Below are 20,033 nucleotides of genomic sequence, written 5' to 3'. Positions count from 1 at the left end.
CAGTCCACTGACAGACTCTGAATACAGTTATTCAGAAGTCAGTGGGGGGTACAAGACAGACCGAGAGATAAAACCGCAAATAGCAAAACAGGACTCTGCGATTCTGAACTTGAGCTTCGAAAAGGCATCAGGGCTCACAAAATGTCTGCTGACACAAGCAGGTCTTCAGCTTGAGAACTACAGATGAGCCGCGGCTCGCAGTGCAGGCAGTGCCCATTCCTGGTACTCAAAGGAACGCCCGGCAGCCCTGCGCGTCCCAGCAGAGGGAGGGGATTCCCCACCTGGAATGCTGTCTCCTACTTCCACATTGGGTTTGGGACCAGCACGGGTACCTGCACCCGGAGCCGCACTGGCCGTGGGCAGCTCGCTGTGCCACCATGCATCATGCACGTGGCTATGTCCCAAGTCTGACTTTTCACTTCCAACGCATCCCCAAAAAACGAAGTTGGTATTAGCCAGCAAGACATGCCTGAAGTAGCTTAAGTCATATATGTTATTCAGGATAACAACAGAAACCATGAGACCTATTCCTCCGACAAATGAAAAAAAATGGAAGGTGGTAAGTTACTTATAACCGGAATAAATTCTTCAGAAATGCAAAAACCCAGCAATGTTTCAGTGACTTTTTAACTAAAAGAAGGTATAATTTAGGGATATCATTAAAAACAAAAATACCTTTTGCCAAGGAAAAAAAGATACCTTTATAGATTACTGGAGAAAGAGAATGACAATGATCTATCACACTCCATAATTACCTCCACATATAAATAGTGCTTCCCCTAACAACTGTCTGTTCAGGTGAAATCTTTACTACCTATTTATTTTAAAGGAGTAACTTCAGAGAATGAGTAAGATATATATTTACAAATATGTAAAGTTTACCCTGTAAACTGAATAAGGTTTTCTTCTATTTAAATATGCTTTAGTAATTTTTCTAGGGACCTTTTGTAATGGACTACAAATACTGTCTATTAGAAGAGCAAAAAATACATTCCAGAATGCCTAGAAGGATTCTTCAGGTTATTTTATAAACCTCTAAATGAGCTGTTTCCACTGTACTGATAATAAAGCATTGACAACAGCCCATTGATAACAGCCATTAACTAGAGCCACACAGGGCTCTAGTAAGTAAAATAATGTTGAATACATTAATGCCAAGTGCCCAACCATTTATATAAATTGTCTTATCCAGAAGCTTTCAGTAAGTTACATTCTCCTTACTGAAAGTTGAGGATGGTACCATTCATATTCCTCCTTCTTCCTAATTCTATGTAGTTAAGCTTCAAACAAGCCAATAACAGAGTGACTTGACTACCATGGTCCATTTGTAAAATGGAAAAAGCAGCCTTTACAAAAAAAAAAAAAAAGGAAAAGAAAAGAAAAAAAAAGAAAAGAAAGAAAAAAAAGAAAAAAGTACTGTATCAAATATAAAATAAAGCTACCATGCTGTATCTATTAACAATTATTTGCTATCACTCATAAAAATCCTCTGAAAACTGTTTCTGTTGCTTTGAAATACTGTACCACAAATGAACAAGGGATGGAAATAGAGCCCCATTCAATCTCTACTATCATATTAAAGAAGGACCTTACACACACCACAGTGACCTCTCAACAGGTCAATCCTGCATTTCCCATTTGCAATTCAAACCCAAGACTGGAGCAGACCAAGGGCAAAATGGGCTCTTGATTATATTTAAGAGGTCACCATTGCTATGCAGAGTTGTAGGAAGCAGACCTCTAGCTTTATTGCATTTTTAAATTCTATCTTGCACAGAAGCTGCTCATATTTGGCAGCAAAAACTGGAAAAGGGATGTTTATACTTGACTTTTCCGTACCAGTGGCCTGCATACTTTTTGTATTAATAATGGGAAATAATATGTTAAAATGCAGTGGATAGTAAGTTCAGTTTAAAAGTAACCTTAGGTTATCCTTAGAAGATGAAAGACTAGCAGCGCAAATTTAGCAAAAATTAAGTATTGAATGATGCTAGAATTTCTAACAGTTAACGCTTGCGCATACTAGTAAGTAAATACATGAAAAATACAATGTTCTCACATGAAAATTGGTGAGGATACACTAATAGACTTGTCAACACAGCAGTACAGACATTTAGATTAAAATTAATATGAGGGTGGTCAAAACAATTTTTGCTATTTTTATCACTTTAAACAGAGTAATACCTCATTTTAGAGTTATCTTCCTTTCCTGCATTCAAGTTGGAGAAACGGACAGGATAGAAAAGAACAGACTTAATGAAGAAAGGAGAGGTAGAGCAGGATGTGTCAACTACTCATAGAAATCTTTTAAGCTCTTGTGAAAGCGCATGTTGAACAATCATGTTTAACCATCTTACAGAAAAACGCCACATAATAAGGGAGGCAAAACAAAATCGGGCCATTTATTTGTAAATGTTACGTGTGTTTTTTAAAAAGAATGCTTGCTGCTTGAAAGACGAGAAGGACAATAATAATAAAACAAAGCAATGAATGAATGAGATGTTTCTCAGCCTTTTATAGAAATGTCACAGAATAGCATGAAACTGTATTAGCATTTAAAATACAAGAAAACAATCTGGTCATTTTACACAGCTCCAACTGCTTTAGAAATGCACATGAGAAGGCCAAACATTTTATCATTCATGAAGGTTATGCCCAGAAATGAAACACATGGAATTACGTAAAAAATTCCATGTACAAGAAAACTGCTTCAAGTTTCTGAGATTTTCATATTATACCTAAAGCGGCTACATATAAAGTAGTAAGCGTAATCAAATTAAAGAGCATTAAAAGCATCTGAAGCAACTTATCTTCCTCAAAAATCTCTAGCAATCTGCTAGAGCATTTAGAGCGCGAACAGCAGTTGTACACACAGTTACCCTCATGAGTTCATAACCTGGCTGCAGAACAATCCCTTTGTATTAACAATTCGTTGACGTGTTCAGGTAGATTTCTGATTGTGCCGCAGGAACACATTTCCAGTGCTATCTTAAGACAATGGTTTTGAAATTTAGAGAAGAAATTTACTGAGATAGCACAGATTAAAAAAAACCCAAGCTACTATGCAACAAATTGAATAAAAATTTCTGGTAAGAACTTCAGTTCTGTTAGCAAGTTCGTTATCTTGTTTTCCCAAAGAACTCTAATAGCTCTGTTTCATAAAATAAATAAAATATCTGAAATAAACCTAGGGCAGAGTTAACCATTCATTCATAAGGTATGTATCAGTATGACCATGCTTCTGGCTTAAAAGGAGCAGTTAGTGTTGGATAACACATTCGTCAAACACAATTCAGCATTCTTGGAATTGTACTGTTTACAAACAAAGACAGATTTGGAAAACAACAAACAGTTTGAGTATTTTTTTTTTCTGCAATAATTCAAATTTGAAATGAACACCAACTCTAATTTAATTCCTTTATGCCTAAACTTTGCAGTAGACACTCATGAAACATATAAATCCTTTCCCAATGACTGACACTGTACTATTTCCCCTGAGAGATTACTGTAGAAATAACAACAATTTGCCATTTGCAAAAAGTTCACTGCCATTACTGTAGGAAAGATCCCTCAGTTCAAATAAAGTCCCCTTCCACAATGCCCCAGCACAAAGGACAGGAGAGGGACCACTCCATACTGAACACTCAATTTTCTGGCTTTTGTGGGTTTAAGTCAGAGCCTTAATGTATTTGAAGACATTTTTTTTTGTCTGTGAATATTTATAACAGTGTGAAAAATCCGGGACAGCTGGTAATGCATTTTGAAGTGTGCTAACAACACTGTATCAAACAGCTTCCTATTGATCACATAATGCTTTTTGTGGCTAAGTATTTCATACATGGTGCTTATACATTTTGAATAAGAACTTCAAGTACCTTTTGCTTCAAGCGGTTTTTCACTTCTTTTATTCCCATTTTTGCATGATCTTTTGCCTGCATGAAAAATTAATTTAAGTTAAAATCTCCTTCTATTTCCAGCAGTGACAACGCTTGATTTCAGTTCAAGATTCACCTCCTCTAGTTACTAAAAATGGCAAGGAAAAAATTGTAACAGGATACTGAAAACATATTAAAACAAACAGAAAGCTAAAAAAAAAAAATCCCAAACAAACAAAAACCACCACCACCACCCCCCACATTTGTTGCAAAAATACTGTTTTCTCTGTTTTGATGCCATAGACATCTTTCATCTTTTTGCACTGCACAAGTATTTATCTTTGCTGTAAGTTAACAACCAACAGAAAGAGTAAGCCTGCAAACTTTCTCCTCTCCATACTCCTGATACATTCCATTGGCAGAGCTAATATCAGCCTGCTCATCTTGCTCAGGCTGAAGGAAGGCAGGAGAAAATATAAGTTCAAATAGTTATCCCAATGCTTTTTGTAGCATTATTTCCTAAAACTGAGCTTGTAAGAAAACCTCGCTTGTTTCTATGCTGTTTTATCTTGCACAATGAAACTGGCAGCCACACATGATAACACAGTAACATACCAGCTGTTTGTTAACAGAACTGAAAACATTTCCATTTAAAGAATAACTCAGTAAGCTGGGCTCTAAATAAGCAGGTATAAGAAATCTCTCGGGAAAATTAATTGACATTTAGAAAAGATGGAAACAATTTGGAAAATGAGAGGATTCCCTTATTTCGATGAAGCTGCCAAGCAGGGAAACCTGAGGTAACAATGATTTCCAACAGAGTAATGATGAGATGGTAGAGCTGCTTAGTAAAGCATATAGGCGCTATTTCCCAGAAATAGTTCTATGTAATAAATAGAATTTATCATCTATGCTTTCAAAAGAAATCACAAGTTCCCCTTCTCCTTTGCATTTCAATTATGTTTAAATTTCAAAATGACTTTTCCACTTAAATTTGAAATTTAGATGAATGCGTATTTTAAGTAATTTTTTGAGTCCAATGAAAATGAATTTAAGCCTTGAGTTTCATTTGAAAGGTTAAAACAGAATCGTAATTAGACTCTTATCTCAGTAGTAAGCCAGTACTTGATACTTACAAACTTATAGACAGTCTTCATGGCAGGGTTTGCCTTGGTCTTTACTGTATTTAAAATGGCTCCGCTTCCTTTCTGTAATTACAATAACAATAGAATAAATTTTATCAAAGCTCTTTAAAGCAAACAGCAATCTAAAATCCACCATTCTTAACTTAAAATAACAAAGCATTAACTAGGCTTATTAGCAGAGCTGAGTATTAAAATCGCAAATTTAAAGAAAAAGAACACAAGTAAAAACATATTATATGTTCCTCTGTTTTTCCAGAGGAATCCCAATTCTGTTTAAAATGGCAGTTTTCAAGCGCAGTGTCAGTGTCTCCTAATACCAAGAGCCCTTGTCTTCGAGGTCGTCTCACAAAACAGCATTCTACGACTGTTCTGCTCACTCTCAAGGGTGTCCAGTACATTACATTAAAATCCTAAACGGGTTTAAGACAAAAGTATCCTACCAAATACTCAATGTCTGGGGCAGAAAATTCCGTTTCAGGCAAGCCTGAACATTCAATCTGAAGAATTAAGACCTTTTTTTATTTTACTTTTCATGATCTCACAATACTATTTATCAAAAGCATGCTACCTTTTTAAGGGCTAAGTAGACGATAAAGGCATAAATTGAGGGAAAACGAAATCTAACTACAGTCATAAACATTAATTCAGAAAAGCTGAATTGCATGTGGTGAACACAATAAAAGTCATAAGACAGTAATATGTCAGCCCGAATAATCCGTTAGTCTGGTCAGTGTTTTACACGTCTTCCACACACCATTGACTATTGCTGTACAGCACCTTATTTGATAAGGAGATGGGTAAAATCCAAGGAATAAAATCTTATATAATTTCATATTTTCTTATTTCAGTGCAAAATTGTATTTCCAGAGATCAGAGGCAATCAGATGCAGTTTTAAGATTTACTACTTCTGTTGCTACATGATAACTAATCTTGAACTAAAATTATGAACTGTTGAATTTAATTACAAGTATTTTTATATTCACTCTCAGCTATTCCGCTTCCTTATAATTTTAAAATTACCTATCATTCTACATGGTTCTAGGAGCATGAACAGTACAGGCACAGAACAGCGCAACCGTCTTTTTCTTTTAATGGAAACACAGGAACAAAAAACTGATGAGATAGCTACAATTTTTCTTTTACTTTCTAAGAAGCATTTCTATATAACATTATGTGTATATTTACCTATCTAAGAATATGATGGGAATTTTTGCATTACTGTTACAAAATATGTTTAATTCAAAATCATCAAGTTAATATTGAGCCCAGTATTTTGTGTAAGGAACATGATTTCTTTCCTAACCATGAAAACAGGCAAATGGAATGCTGCAAAACCCAATTCTGTCAGAAAACAATTCAATCTTTCCTACTGATTCATACCCGTAAACCAGAAATACATTACTTTTTAATATATCACATTTTATGCATCAAAAGAAACTTTTAAAATCAGCTGTCAATTATCAGCCATAATAACGTATTACTCTCTAGAAATATTAAAATTTTTAATTTATACAACTAGAGCACTGAAGAGATACAAAAAACCATCCCAAACAGTGCTGGCCGCATTCAGCGCTTCACACCATTTAGCGTTTATAAAGGGCTTTTTGGTGTGGCCCTATTCCCCTTTCTGTTCTATTAAAAGAAAAGAAAAACCACATTATTTTCTAAAATGACAGTAACTTATTTCCAGCTGTCTCCAAGACATTAAAAGTGGGTTTCAAAAAACTTGTTAACTCCCATGGTGACTTTTTTTTTTATTGTATTTTTTCTTCTGTTCTTTACTCCATCCAAAGAGTGCATTAGTATCTCCCAACTAAACTCAGGTTGGTCACACGTAAACGCTGCAGGCAACAGGTCAGTCTTGCCCCTGAGGACAGAGGTTTAACAGCCACATGGAACCGCACAATGGTCCAGTAAGAATTAGAATGTCTGTTGGGAGAATGCTGTGTTCTTACCCTTACTGTGGAGAGCCACTGGTGGTACAATTTGTCACTACCTGGAGAGAATCACAAAAACAAACAAACTATAACTCTCTACCAAACAGAAAACATGCTAGAAATGTGAAGTGCTAGCACTTGGCGGTTCCAGAAGCATGAACAGTACAGGCACAGAACAGCACAACCACCTTTTTCTTTTAATGGAAACACAGTAACAAAAAATTGATGACATAGCTACAATTTTTCTTTTACTTTCTAAGAGGCATTTCTGTTTTATCTGGGTTTGTCTTTCAGACATCTGAGAACACTGAGGTTTTTTTTTTATTTTTTATTTTTAAGATCACTAAAAGAAATTTGAGGTGGTTCTGGGTAAAGCCAAGGTTTTTCAGTAACCTCCATTACAAGAACTCTTTTAGTTGTACTTCAGCCAAGCGGTAAAGCTGAGGTTTTGTAAGGCTGAACAGACTTTATTCACACTACAATACATTACTCAAAGTTCTTGGCAGAGGAAAGAACAAAAATTTAAGACACTTCATCCTACCGGAATCATTGCAGCCTGAGTTATTTAGCTGAGTAACCACAATGACCCATTACATCGTGATGGCCCATAAACAGTAAGTCAGGAACAGTGTCTGAAATTACTTTAAAATACTGTATTTCTTACCTGCATATTCTCCCATATTTATCTCTTCTTCAAACACGTCGCTGAAGCCCTCTCCAGAGTTAAGAAGATCCAGACGGCCATCAATGAACTACATCAGCATTAAAAGAGAACGTAACCATATCAACCATCCCATCTTTTATCTTTTCAGAAAGACCTCATTTTGCATTTGCTAGAATAACTTCAATGGTCTTATCAGGAAGCGACTCTAAACAGAATTAAAATACAACCAAAACTGGAAAAACGCCTACCATTTAGCATAGCAAAAAGGTATGCTGCTTCACTAAAAAAATCAGCATTCATGCATTTGTCTATACATACATGTTTTCAGCTTCCCTGAAGCAGCAATATCATGTTTAACAGTAGAATGCTTTCTGTAAAACGTTTACAGCAGATACATTGGGTTTAGGCATGCTCAGAGCAAAAGTGAGCACAGAGACCCTTAGGGGGAAAACCCATAAACTGCTTAAAATATAGAAAGCCTTATCACCTGAATCTGAGAAAAGCCAGGAAGCAGGAATTAAGGTGCTGCACTACATCAGTTTTCCTCATTATGTTGCTGACAGATCAAGGAATATAGGAACAGCCCTCAAAAAAATCCAGTTGTATTGTTAGAGAATCTGCTTCTCCATTAGAGCAATTAAGCCAGTACCTGCTTGAAGAGCTGGAGCTGAATGGCATTCTGAAGAAACTGCCTCATGACAGCGGAACGATGGGACACAAACGTTTCTTCACAAAAAGTGATGGGTTCACCCTGTAGAATTCAGAGCATTAAACACAAAAAAGCTTTGTCTGAATCCATTTGAACCCACTGTCTCCATTTTATCTACTTCCCTTCCAAAATCCACAGATCAATATGGTAGGCCACACACGACATTGAGTAAACTCTAGTTTATATCCAGCTTTCCACCATGTGTCTGAGAAACAGGTTGGAAATTGGCAAATTGCGTATCATCAAACACATTCGCTTTCTGCACATTTTGCTAATGCTGGTGAAGGAGCTTTCATCATCCAAAACAGGTAATTTTACTTAATGTCCCTAAAACATGACACACAGTCATCTGAATTTTGTATGTTCTGCTTATCTGCCTCAGCCGACCCCGCCAGTTAACCTGCACAAACGCGTGAGGAATGTCTACTCTGTTCTCTCCACAGCTCAGAAAGATTAGACTTTCAGATATCGAATGAGGGAAATTTCCCTTTTTCACAACATTGTTGGCAAAAGACATAAATTGTTTTGCAGCTCTACTTTTATCTTATTTTAATGAGTTATGTTAATGCTGAAGTCTGCTGTGCATCTGCCACAAGGGCACAAATTTCCTCCACACTTAAATCTACAAATAATCAATGTAGCATGCAAATATATTTCTTGAATTAAAAACAAGAAAGTAACAGAGAATGATAACATTATACTGATGTATAATTAAGACGGAGGATTCTTCATATTCGTATTAAAATATATTTGTATTCTTCATCTGTTGAGTGTTTAAAATCAACATTAGATAGCAAAAAACCTTAAAGCACTGCCCTTAAAAGGGTGGTATCATTCCATTTCCGAGAGCTTTTTACATTACCAATTTAATTTACTATTGGCTGTGTAAAGTCAGGATAACAGGGCCACTAAAACGTCTGTGCTCAAAAACCCCCATGCCACAGCACTGCTTTGAGCACTTTAGGTTTTCCCCCCACAATTTATGTTGGAAGCCACTATGTGGCCCCCAGACTTCTAACACCTAATCCACACTAAAAGGATACTAAATCCTCAAAACTATGTCGGGCAAACTGTGATGACACTCACATTCCCTGAAATCCATAGGTATTCACCTTTTTCCCCGAGTTCACAATGGATCAAACTTCCCTGTTGCCACGTTTCCTGCCCCACAGCGCTCAACCCCACGGCCAACACGCACTGCCCGCAGCCCGGCCTTTGGCATGACTGACCTCGCCATTGTCACCCAATGCTGCAAACAGTCATAGCTGGTTTTAACGCAATTTGTGAGGAAAGTGAAGGAACCATTTGGCTTCAAATAATCAGACCACAGTATTAAAATTCTTTCTGTCCCCTAATGCATTGGACAACCAGAATCACCAGATACACCGTGTCACCACGCACCAGAGGTGACAGACTGCTCTTAACACGAGGAGAAGGATCAATTGCAAGTGGCTGTCTAAGCCCAGGATGGATCTCTTTTGAAGAGGGAAGAAGTCACTCTTTTAGGATAGTTTCTTTCCCCTTTTCCTCGGGCCAAAGAATTTCCATGGTTTTGGAAAAGAAAGCAGGACAGGACTCTTATGTGACAAATACTGTTTCAGGATAATTAATTTTAATTTGCTGTCTTTGATTTACTATTTACAGGGACAAACAAAATCACTACGGTCAAAAAAAGGTTCTGTCTCAAAAATCAAGGTATGTACCATCTGAAAGGTTTTAATGCATTTAAATGATTAACAGCTGATTATGCACTCATGTTAGTAGATAGCAGAGAGGGACAGAACTGCTGCATGACATGGAAGTATAAAAAAACACGACTACGAGCAAGAGGTAACTTGGCAAATGGAAAAATCCATCAGTTGATTTTAGATGGGACTGACAATTTGGACTAATATAAGGTCCCCATGCAAGAACTTCACGTATTATATTCAGCTACTGCCATCTCATTTGAGATTTATTTATACTTTCTCTCAGGTACCAGGAAATTAAAGTCAGGATACTACAGAGCACTACAATTAGTAAGAGAAAATATCTTAGGAGATTGCAAATGCACCTGTTGCTACAGAAGCTGCAGCGACAGACACTTTCCCAGCGGGGCCTAGGAAACAGTACAGCAAACAAAGGATGCAACGTCTACTTGACCAGTATGAAAAAGACTTTCCCATCAAATTCAGCTCCCAGAACATAAAAAAGGATGCCTGAAAAATATTTGCGTGTGACACAGATACAATTTGGAGTGTGAAAAGAGCTGGGAGCAATACAAGAAGGAAAGTGCAGATCAGACTGTGATCAGAGAAGCTGGTCACCAGAGGAAGGTTTAGCTCACATACAAAACACTTTAAAGGAAACAAGCAACCCTTCCTACAATCCACAGAATCCCAAATTTCTTCTCTGGCCAGAGAATGAACGTTGTGGAAAGAACGATGCCCTGCCAAACAGCAGCTTCCTCTGCTCCACTGTGCATCCCGCACACCGACAGCAGCCGCTGCTCTTAGAGCCCCGCCAGGCGCCATTCCTGTAAACACACCGAGCAGCTGGGCAGCCCCACAGTATTATCATGTTAACACACTTCCTTCCCCAAGTACTAATGATTGACTTTGTTCATTAGGTTGATTAGACCTTTTGACTTCTTAAGAGACAATTCAGGCTCAACTGCTGCTAGATGATAGGAAAAACTTTAATCATCAAGGTCAAGCGTGAGCTTTTCAGCTTACGACGTATTAGTACCTTCCATCCTCCATGACCTCCAGAAGGGTGCACACACTGTTGCTAACCCCCATCCACAGCTTCATTACAAAAAGACAAGATGGACAAGACGACCATTTTCTTGACAGATTTAGTTAACTGTAAATTATAAAGCTAATCAGCTCTGCTTTTACTGACAGATGACATTACACATGAGGGGACATGCTAAGAACTGCAGATATTTTGTGAAACGAATGGTCTTGCTCACATGTAAAACAATTATAATGACATGTCCTGATAAACCCATCAACTCCTAAACTTGCTGTTTCCAATAATTAGCATTTAGGCGTTGATTCATCAACACCTTAAATATCCATTATTTCCCTCTCCAACTATAAATGGGTAACAGAAGCTAAGATAGAGCATTGCAAATGCTCTAAATGTGTGCACAATGCGACTCTATGAGGAATCTGATCTGATCTGTAGTATTAGATAATTCACATATATTTCAAGATTGGATCACAAGATTACTTTTTAACACAAAAATTTACACATTTCAAAGATATTTAATCTGCAATGTTAACACAAGAGAAGTAACTTTCAAATATAAGACTAAGATTTAAGATGCCCAGATGCATTGAAAAAATAGGTGTCTTTTCTTTATGCCTTTGCACATCTCCCTTTATATGAATATTTCATATTCATATGGCATAATGAAGTTCATCAGGGCAGCGCTGCTATCTCATGACCCCTTAAAAAGCTGGAAAGTTTCAGCCCACATCCAATCCATTGCCAGCTCTATTTTAAAACTGGAATTCTGTTACATTCTAAAATAATGTTTAAAACTATGGAAGGAGCCTAGGACTTATTTCAGACTGTTCTAGAGTTTCGTGAAACCTGCTGTTCTATTTTAGGAAGCCATAATGCAAATTGAAAGATAAAGCCCGATTTTGATTAGCTGCGCCGTAAAAGATTTCACCATGATCCCCCCATCTTCCAAGGAAATCACTCTTCCTTAGAAAGACTTTCTTTCTGAGGAGGGCACAGGACCTCATGCAGACAGCTATTGTCAGTGAGAGAAGTATCGTATTGAATTGTCCGACTTGCCATGCTAGAGGAGAGGCCAGCTAACCAGCTATGGCAATAACTTTCACAGTGCATATAAAGGATTAAAATTATGCAGGACAGAAGACGGCACAGATTAGAGACGGACTTGGAGGAAGGGACAGAGGCAAACACCAATGATGCCTTAGCATCTGTGTGTCTTTCCCGGAGTAACTCCTGGCAGTCTAACTACTCCCACCCCTGCAAGAGCTGAGACACCGAAGTGTGCATCTGGATACTGGGGCTTCAAAGGCAGCATGTGACTGCTCAATAAAACATTAAGATAATAAAGACAGGGTTCAAATTAGGTCAACAGTAAGAGTCTCTTGCACAAGCAAAGACTTCACAAAACTTGATTCTAAGGGTAAAAAAACAACAATCCAACAACCCAACAACCCAAACCTGAAGACTTTGTTTAGACAAGCCTAAAAGTTACGCCATGAGAGATATATGTAATCTCTTCTGCATTATCATGGTCAGCATGTGGTGCAGGATAATGAATTTTGTGCTGCTGTGTGCATGCCTTTAAACCATGTAGGTGCTCTTTCAAAGCCTCCCTAATAAATACACAAGCCATTAGAGCTGCTCTGTAAACCAGCCACGAAATGAAAAAATGTGGGTGGAATTTAAAGGTGCAGAACAAGATGACAATCTGACAGTCTACAAGCTGTAAGTCTGGTGTCAGTATACTATGCAGCAAAACCCAAATATACAGCAAGAACGACATGCAAGAGATTCATATATCACTGTTTTATTACTACCTAGATGTTGCAAATAACCACATCCTTTACTAAAATTGGTTATGTCGCAAATGATAAAGTAGAGCCTGTAGGGATACTCTAGGAATCATCATCCTTAATTCCATCCAGAATTATAACGAAACTAAGATAGGAGAATGATTTTACTGATCTGGATATATATGTCAGTGTCAGCTACAACAGCAACCAACGGCAAGCAACTGCTCTGCAGACCTTTCAAGAATTTTGATTACAATGTCAAGGAAAGATTAGCTCATCACAGCTGAAGAAGGATCATCAGTCAGCCAGCAGGATTCCATAAAGAAAATCTGAAATTGGTGACAGACACCTGATAGGACATGGGCTCATTCAGCTTGCAATTGCAACGACAAATAACCTCCCCACAACTAGTACATACGTTCAGCACAAGGAAGCTCTTTGCATCTGCTTCAGTCATAATGGAATCAAGAAAGCATAGATCAAATACTCTGCATTAAGCAAATGATACCATAGCTTTATTAGCATTTCAAGATGCTGCTCAGGAACAAAGAAATCATGTGCTCAGAGATTTGACCACACTTCTAAGGAAAACTAAATTAAGTCTCTGTTCAAAAAAAGACTACCAGTTCTGATAAATTAGCATTGCTAAGTGTAATCTTGAAAAGCATTTAAAAAACATGTATTTACCAACACAGACTGTACTGTCCAAACACTTTCAGTCTCATGTAAATGCCCATTTTCATTACCAGTCCAATTTCGGACTGTTTTTCATGTTCCTCACTAGGGTATATAACCTCTGGTAGAGATACATTAAGAGTGAATATCCCTACCACTTTTTATTTTTTTAATAGATTTGGAATATCTATACTTTTTTACAGATACTTTTTGTAAGATTTACAGTATCAAACAAAATAGGCCATTTCTCTAAATTCTCAACCCTTGCAATTGCTGGTGAATTGGAATTTCTGACAGCTGTCATTCTTCTGCCTGTGATCCGATAAGTCCCATAATAAGTTGTAGTAACATCACTGAAGGAGACATAAAAGGGAGAAAGGGGATTGCAAGCCAGTTGAATCACTGACACCAGTCATAACACTTAATCACATCAACATCCCCTTCAAAATGTGTCAGAACTTGGCTTACACCCGTGCTGCGGCTGATGGGTACAGGCACACGCAGCACGCAGGGTTCAGCTGCACGGCCATCACCCCGCCAGGGATGGGGCCTGCTTTTACGGAACATTCCCTGACAGATGGATGCCGGGAGGCGAGACAGACCTGTTCTGCAAAGCACAAAGTAACTTCAACAACATGCTTCCTAAACTCCTAACTTGGACATAGCTAAATAGTCACAGAAGTGTTTTTTCTGATTGTACTATGAAGAAATAGAACACACCTCTCACTAACAAACATAAACAGGAAAAGCTTGCAAAAATACAGAGTTGTTTGTGGTTACTGGCTGTAACCCAGTTTTCTCATGTAGATACTGGAAGTTAATAAATTTCAAAATTTTACCTTGCAAGCATTCTTAAAATTGTCATATAATTCCCTTTATAAAACTCGATACCAAGCAGAGCTGTGAGTTAGACTGCAGGAAAAAAAGGCAGACTCATATAAACTCTTGACCAAAACCCAAATAAAATTAAAGTGTCCTCAAAAAGGACAAATATCTTTTTCCTACTACCACTGAAGATACCATTAATCTTTACCAGCAAGCTGCCAACTAGGATGTAGCAAATTAAACACCCAACTCAACTTGAAATGTTAAATTATAATATGCAGATATTCAGACTTCAAGAAAATCTTTTTTAACACTGCGATTAGAACTCTGTGGCCTGTGCTGCTTTTAGAACTCTAGTAATCCATGTATTATTATAATGCAATGCATTATTAAGCAGTAGTCAATTTTACAACATCCAAAATACCTTCAGATCAAAAAATCTTAGGTGTATTAAAATTACTATGAAACTTCTGTAGAAAAAAAAAGTTAGATTTGCATTAAAACACTGTAAGAAAACGAGCTCAGATACTGATAGATTCAGTGCAAGTTCGTAAACGCTCCTTTACACATTATTTCAGACAGTAATATCCAACACCATCACAGGATCTGACAAACTTTGCGCAAAACCAACTTCAAATTAAAGAGAAAACTAATGAAAAAAGTGCAACTGGAAAAAATTTACATCACATAGCAGTGTTTTTGCTTCTCCTTTCAATCCCTTTTTGCTTCTCCTTTCAATCCCTGTTTCATGTTAAACAAACTGAAATGACACATACTCATATTCACAAATAATGAAACTACTTCAGTGTAATCGAGCAAGCCATCTTCCCAAGTGTTTATATGGCTAATTCAAGCCATTGCCTGCCCCCATTTCTGAATCGCCTACATCAGCCAGCTGCTTTCTATCCCTAAGCAACTGATACAGCCTCCTGTCTCCAGAACTCAAGCAATAAACCTGGGAGATAACGTGCAAAGAAGCCATCAAGAAAGCATTTAAGGCTGGGGGGGCAGGGGGGAAGAAAAAAAGAAGAAAAAAAAATATCACCATTTCACAGATCAAGAATAGAGACATGAAAATAATAAGTAACTTGTACACGGTCACAAAAGTCTCTGGCAGAGCCAGGGAAAAGAACCGAAATTTCTTTAATCCCTGTTCAGTACCTTAAATACAAGGCTATTCTTCCTCTTCCTACTTGATATTGTGTCAATGCATGAGTGTAGGTGTTGAAAGACTAACAAAAGAAAAGTAATAGTATGGTATTATGAGCCGAGAAACCTAATCTTTATCAGATACAGCAAATCTCTATGATGCTGCCTGCACCAGGAACTCTCTCTTTGTCCTGAATATGCTTTAAATTACTGGTATAATGTGTACGGTATATTGTTCCACTCTTATATTTATTCCACAAAAACCCCTGTGGCCTGCACGCGATTTTATCATTAGCTGGCAAGGTAATTTCAGGGCCTAGTTCTGCAATCATTCCATGAGCAATACTCCCATTGAAGCCACTATGTTCTGCATGCAAAGCAGCTACCAATTCAGGTTCCCTATAATAAAAAGGGCTTTTTCTATTTTAACTATTGTGGAACATTAGTGACAATACAAAAAAGGAGAAAAATTACAGTGCAATTCTTTATATGAGTTATTTTATACTATGACAAAATGTAAAAGTGTGCTTGGAAACACAATCTACACAAAGTATTTCCTATGAGATAAATGACAATCTTTTTTTTTTTTTGTTTGTTTCATTTATTAAAACTCAATAGAATACAAAGTATTTTGTTAAAATAGGAAAAAAAAATAAATCTGCAAAACCAAGAAATGATTGGCCAAGACTTAGAAGTGACCAATATGCCTAGAGGTCATAAATATTAATATTTTGCTTTCTTTTGATTTCTTAAGATACATGTAAAAAGACAAAATTCATCCAAACCAATGAAGCTTCCAGGCTTCACCCAAGTAAATATGTTGAAAACATGTTTTTGTGCAAGATGCATACGACTCCTTTGTATCATGATCCCCAAAACCACATTGAATAGAAGTTATTTTCAAGATGGAAATATTTTAATATAATATATAGATGCTAATAAAGATGCAGAAGGAGAATAAACTGTTTTTAACTTCACTAAAGCAATGTAAGAGAAGCTTCAGTCATAAAGGTAGGTCATAAAATCCCACTCTCTTAGCTAAGTAACAAAATCCCCGTGTCTATAAATAAAATGGATATAATGGAATTGAACTTTAAATTTTCCCTGAGTTGGAGACATCTAGTCTCTGGTAGCTATACCAATGCACACAACATATGATAACATGATATGCAACGCCACCCCTTCATATAATATCTGGCAAAGTAAATGCTATTACCATAGCAGAACTCACTGCGGTTTGATTTGTTGTCACGTTATGCCACTTGATAATTTGGTGTGGAAGCCTCAACTATTGCCACGAAAAAACGCAGCTAGAAAAGAAATCACTTTAGAGGAGGAATTTCTCATGTCCTCAGAGAGGTAATCACAGGCAGCGGGTTAGGAACACTGGAAACAGGGTTCATTCCTTTCTGTTCGATTGGTGTAAGGGTCTCTGGGGAAACCTAAGTGGTCAATGATTAATATATAAATGCATATGCACATATGCTTGTTATGGTTATTTATCATATATGTGTGATTATAAATCAGTAATTATGTCACTAGACTTAAAAATGCAACAGCATCCATCCCTGGGAACAACTGGAACTTGCCCCACCTGCCTCTATACTGCTTGCTATGGAGCTTTAGTCTATTATATGTCTGCACAAACAACTCCTGGGAAAGAACTAAGAAATCAAGTCCACAACTGCTCGGATGCTTCTCCTCACAGGGAGGAAAAAGCAAAGTAAAGCATTTCCCTTTTAAAATAAATGGGAACTCTTCATTCTCCCTTTACCATTTATTCACTCTTTGTTGTCAGCGGCTCAGATTTTACCACGTGAGAAGGCAAGACAGAGAAAAAGCCACATTAGTATAATCACAAAAATTGTTACTTTTCAATTACTTTTAACAGAGCTCCTCGATCATTGGCACTAAATGAAGCCCTTTCCCCCATCTCACAATAGGTTGAAGACACTGACATATTAGAAAGTATCATTGCTTATAAGTTAGGTTTGATTTTATTTCCCCAGGCTCTCTTCTACAATATCTCACTTCTTGCAGTTTTTATTCAAACCCTTAAAACAAAAAAAAAGAAAAAAGAAAAAAGAAAAAAGAAACCCGCCTGTGAGAGACCAAGAATGCTGCAGCCTGCAAGCATTTACTGCAAGAGATGTAATCTGTCTCAGTCCCCCACTTCCTTCCTGATGTATTCATAAAGAGAAAGTTGCATCCAGCGGGAGGATGAAAAAAAGCAGGTTTTTCCTTTCACCACTTCCCCTGCAGGTTTTGCTCAGTCCATGATGAAGCAGCCGAAGGGATTTGTTCTGCATTCCTGCAGACCTACAGCTCGCACACACCGAAGCCCAGCTTTGCAGCAAGTGTAATTATTTAGTGTTTGGCGGCATGACTCCTCCCAACTCCCATTATATCAGCTACACATTTCAGACACAGAAACCATGCAAAATTTCTGAACTCTATTGTGAGGGGGGAAAAATGCCATCTAATTAGACCACATGTGCGGAGAAGCATCTGGCTGGGAGCGCAGCAGTTTACCCAGTTCCTGGAGTTGTCGTGGAGACAAGCGCAGGAGCCGCTCCGAGCCCAAATGCGGGGGCACAGCTCCAGATGCACTTCTAACGTGTTCTGACAGAGAGCAGATGGGCACATACCCGCTGGGCCAAAACCGCCAGCTCTGCTCCCCTCCAGCCCCACACGCCCTCAATGATGATTTTTATCTTGCAAAAGTCCTTCTCATCTCCCTGGAACCTCAGGCTTTCTCACCTAGGAAACAGAACTAAACCTGCCAAGATTTCAATCAGAAGAATCCATAAACTTCAATCCCATTTATGCAATAGTTATAAGGAGCACTAACAACTGACAAAACATTATCCAAATATTTGAAAAATCACTCATTTTGATGCTTTATTTTGGCATTTAATTCAAATTGCATTCACGGAAAAATGCACATGAATTTCTGTGATTCACACGGTGCATTACTACGTATCGGCTGGTGAGGCAGGCTTGATGCTGTTTTAATTATTAATAAAGTAAAACAAAATTTGCGCTACGTATTCATAAGAATTGCTAATAATGATGTCTATTATTGCTGTGACCTCACAGCTTTGAGACCTCTTAATATTCTTTCATCTGTATGAATACATGTTTTCTGTTGCAAATTCCTTTTTAACTTTAATGTTTTAGTTGAAATTAGCCCAGCATTCTGCTAAGAATATCTTCAAGGATAACAAAGTTGACTAAATTCTTACAATCTCACACCTTTGGTTGGAAAGCCCTGTCACGCTACACAGGCACGGTGCATGCCTGGCAGGAGGCACACCATCTTCTATTCATCTTGGAATTCATTCCTTGGCTCAAAGTCCCTCAGAAAGAACCACAACTTGTGCCTACAGCTGCCCAAGATTTTCTCTGTGATGGCCTGCCACCATGAGGGGCCAGAAGCCGCGAAAGCCAGGTGAATAACCATGGAACAGCAGTAAAAGAAAACATTTGCGACCAGCGTGCTGTTTCTTCAAGAAAGCCGACTACTCTGCAGGACTGCACTGCATCCTCTCCGGTGCCATGGAGCATCTCCATCACAGATGCTAGATATTTTCACAGTAGGCATTTCCTGCTGAAAATTCAAGAAAGCTGGCTACTGTGGAAAAAGTTACTAAATATCCAACTGATTATTTGCACTGAGAAATTAACTTTTTGAACTTTTCCCACTAAAAACTAGAATAAGTGCAGACTTGAGCTGCCTTTTGAGCTAATTTCATAAATGTACATACACATTTACTCTACATGGGCATAATCGCTCTGACCCAAATACACATGCAAAAATGTTACACCGTTATTTTAGCATTAAAACAGACAGACAATAAAACAAACACAGTGTTATCAAATTTCAAGAAATTTAAACAGTAGGATGTAGTAGATATTTACCAATAATTGCTATAGTTAAGAATCACACCAGATCACCACATTAGCTCAGTTATTGCCTGCTGCATTGATTACTACATGCATATTTTTCCCATATTTTAATTTTAGCCGTAAAAAATTCCATTGCCCCAAATGCAAAAGTTGCTCATTTAAAGAATGAAACTTGCCTAACAGTGTTCTTAGTCCTGGTAATGCAATACTTGACATTCAACAGCAATTTAAACTCATTTTTCAGGGTTAAACAAAATACTCAGGAACTTCTAAAAACATTTGTGTCACAGACAAAAAATGCCCCACACAACCCACCCAACTTTATTAAACATACAATTTTCGAATGCTTAGGTATATACACTATATAAATACTTTCAAAGCTTAAAAACAATTCCTAAGGTGCTAAAGAGTTAATACTTTGTACTGTGGTCACTGTAAATAAGCACAATTTCAGCTAAGCAACATTGCTGTCAGAGACACAAGGCTTTGCAGGTGTGGGCAATAATTAAAGGTTTCAGCACATCTACCTGGGTGAAGTATTTTTGCCTCCTATTCCAAGGAGGAAGCCCTCTCTGTGGAGAGCAGAAGAGCTCATTAATGAGGCTAATTAGGTGTAAA

The 20,033-nt window shown here is 37.6% G+C and overlaps 1 protein-coding gene across 11 annotated transcripts in view; it reads right to left on the bottom strand.

Annotated features, from left to right (window-relative positions):
• Positions 1 to 20,033, bottom strand: part of DENND1A (DENN domain containing 1A) — a 206,363-nt gene that overhangs the window by 40,016 nt on the left and 146,314 nt on the right. For all 11 annotated transcript variants that reach the window (XM_074608948.1, XM_074608937.1, XM_074608947.1 and 8 more), the window contains 5 exons: positions 8,272 to 8,373; positions 7,623 to 7,710; positions 6,977 to 7,017; positions 5,012 to 5,083; positions 3,876 to 3,932 (listed from right to left, as the gene is read on the bottom strand). In XM_074608948.1, coding sequence (XP_074465049.1) covers positions 3,876 to 3,932; positions 5,012 to 5,083; positions 6,977 to 7,017; positions 7,623 to 7,710; positions 8,272 to 8,373 — 360 coding nt within the window. The remainder of the gene's footprint in view (positions 1 to 3,875; positions 3,933 to 5,011; positions 5,084 to 6,976; positions 7,018 to 7,622; positions 7,711 to 8,271; positions 8,374 to 20,033) is intronic.

Source organism: Larus michahellis, chromosome 15 (genome assembly GCF_964199755.1).
Source record: "Larus michahellis chromosome 15, bLarMic1.1, whole genome shotgun sequence".
Taxonomy (NCBI): Eukaryota; Metazoa; Chordata; class Aves; order Charadriiformes; family Laridae; genus Larus; species Larus michahellis.
Note: the sequence above shows the minus strand (reverse complement) of the source record. Positions and strands in the feature narration are given on the sequence as shown.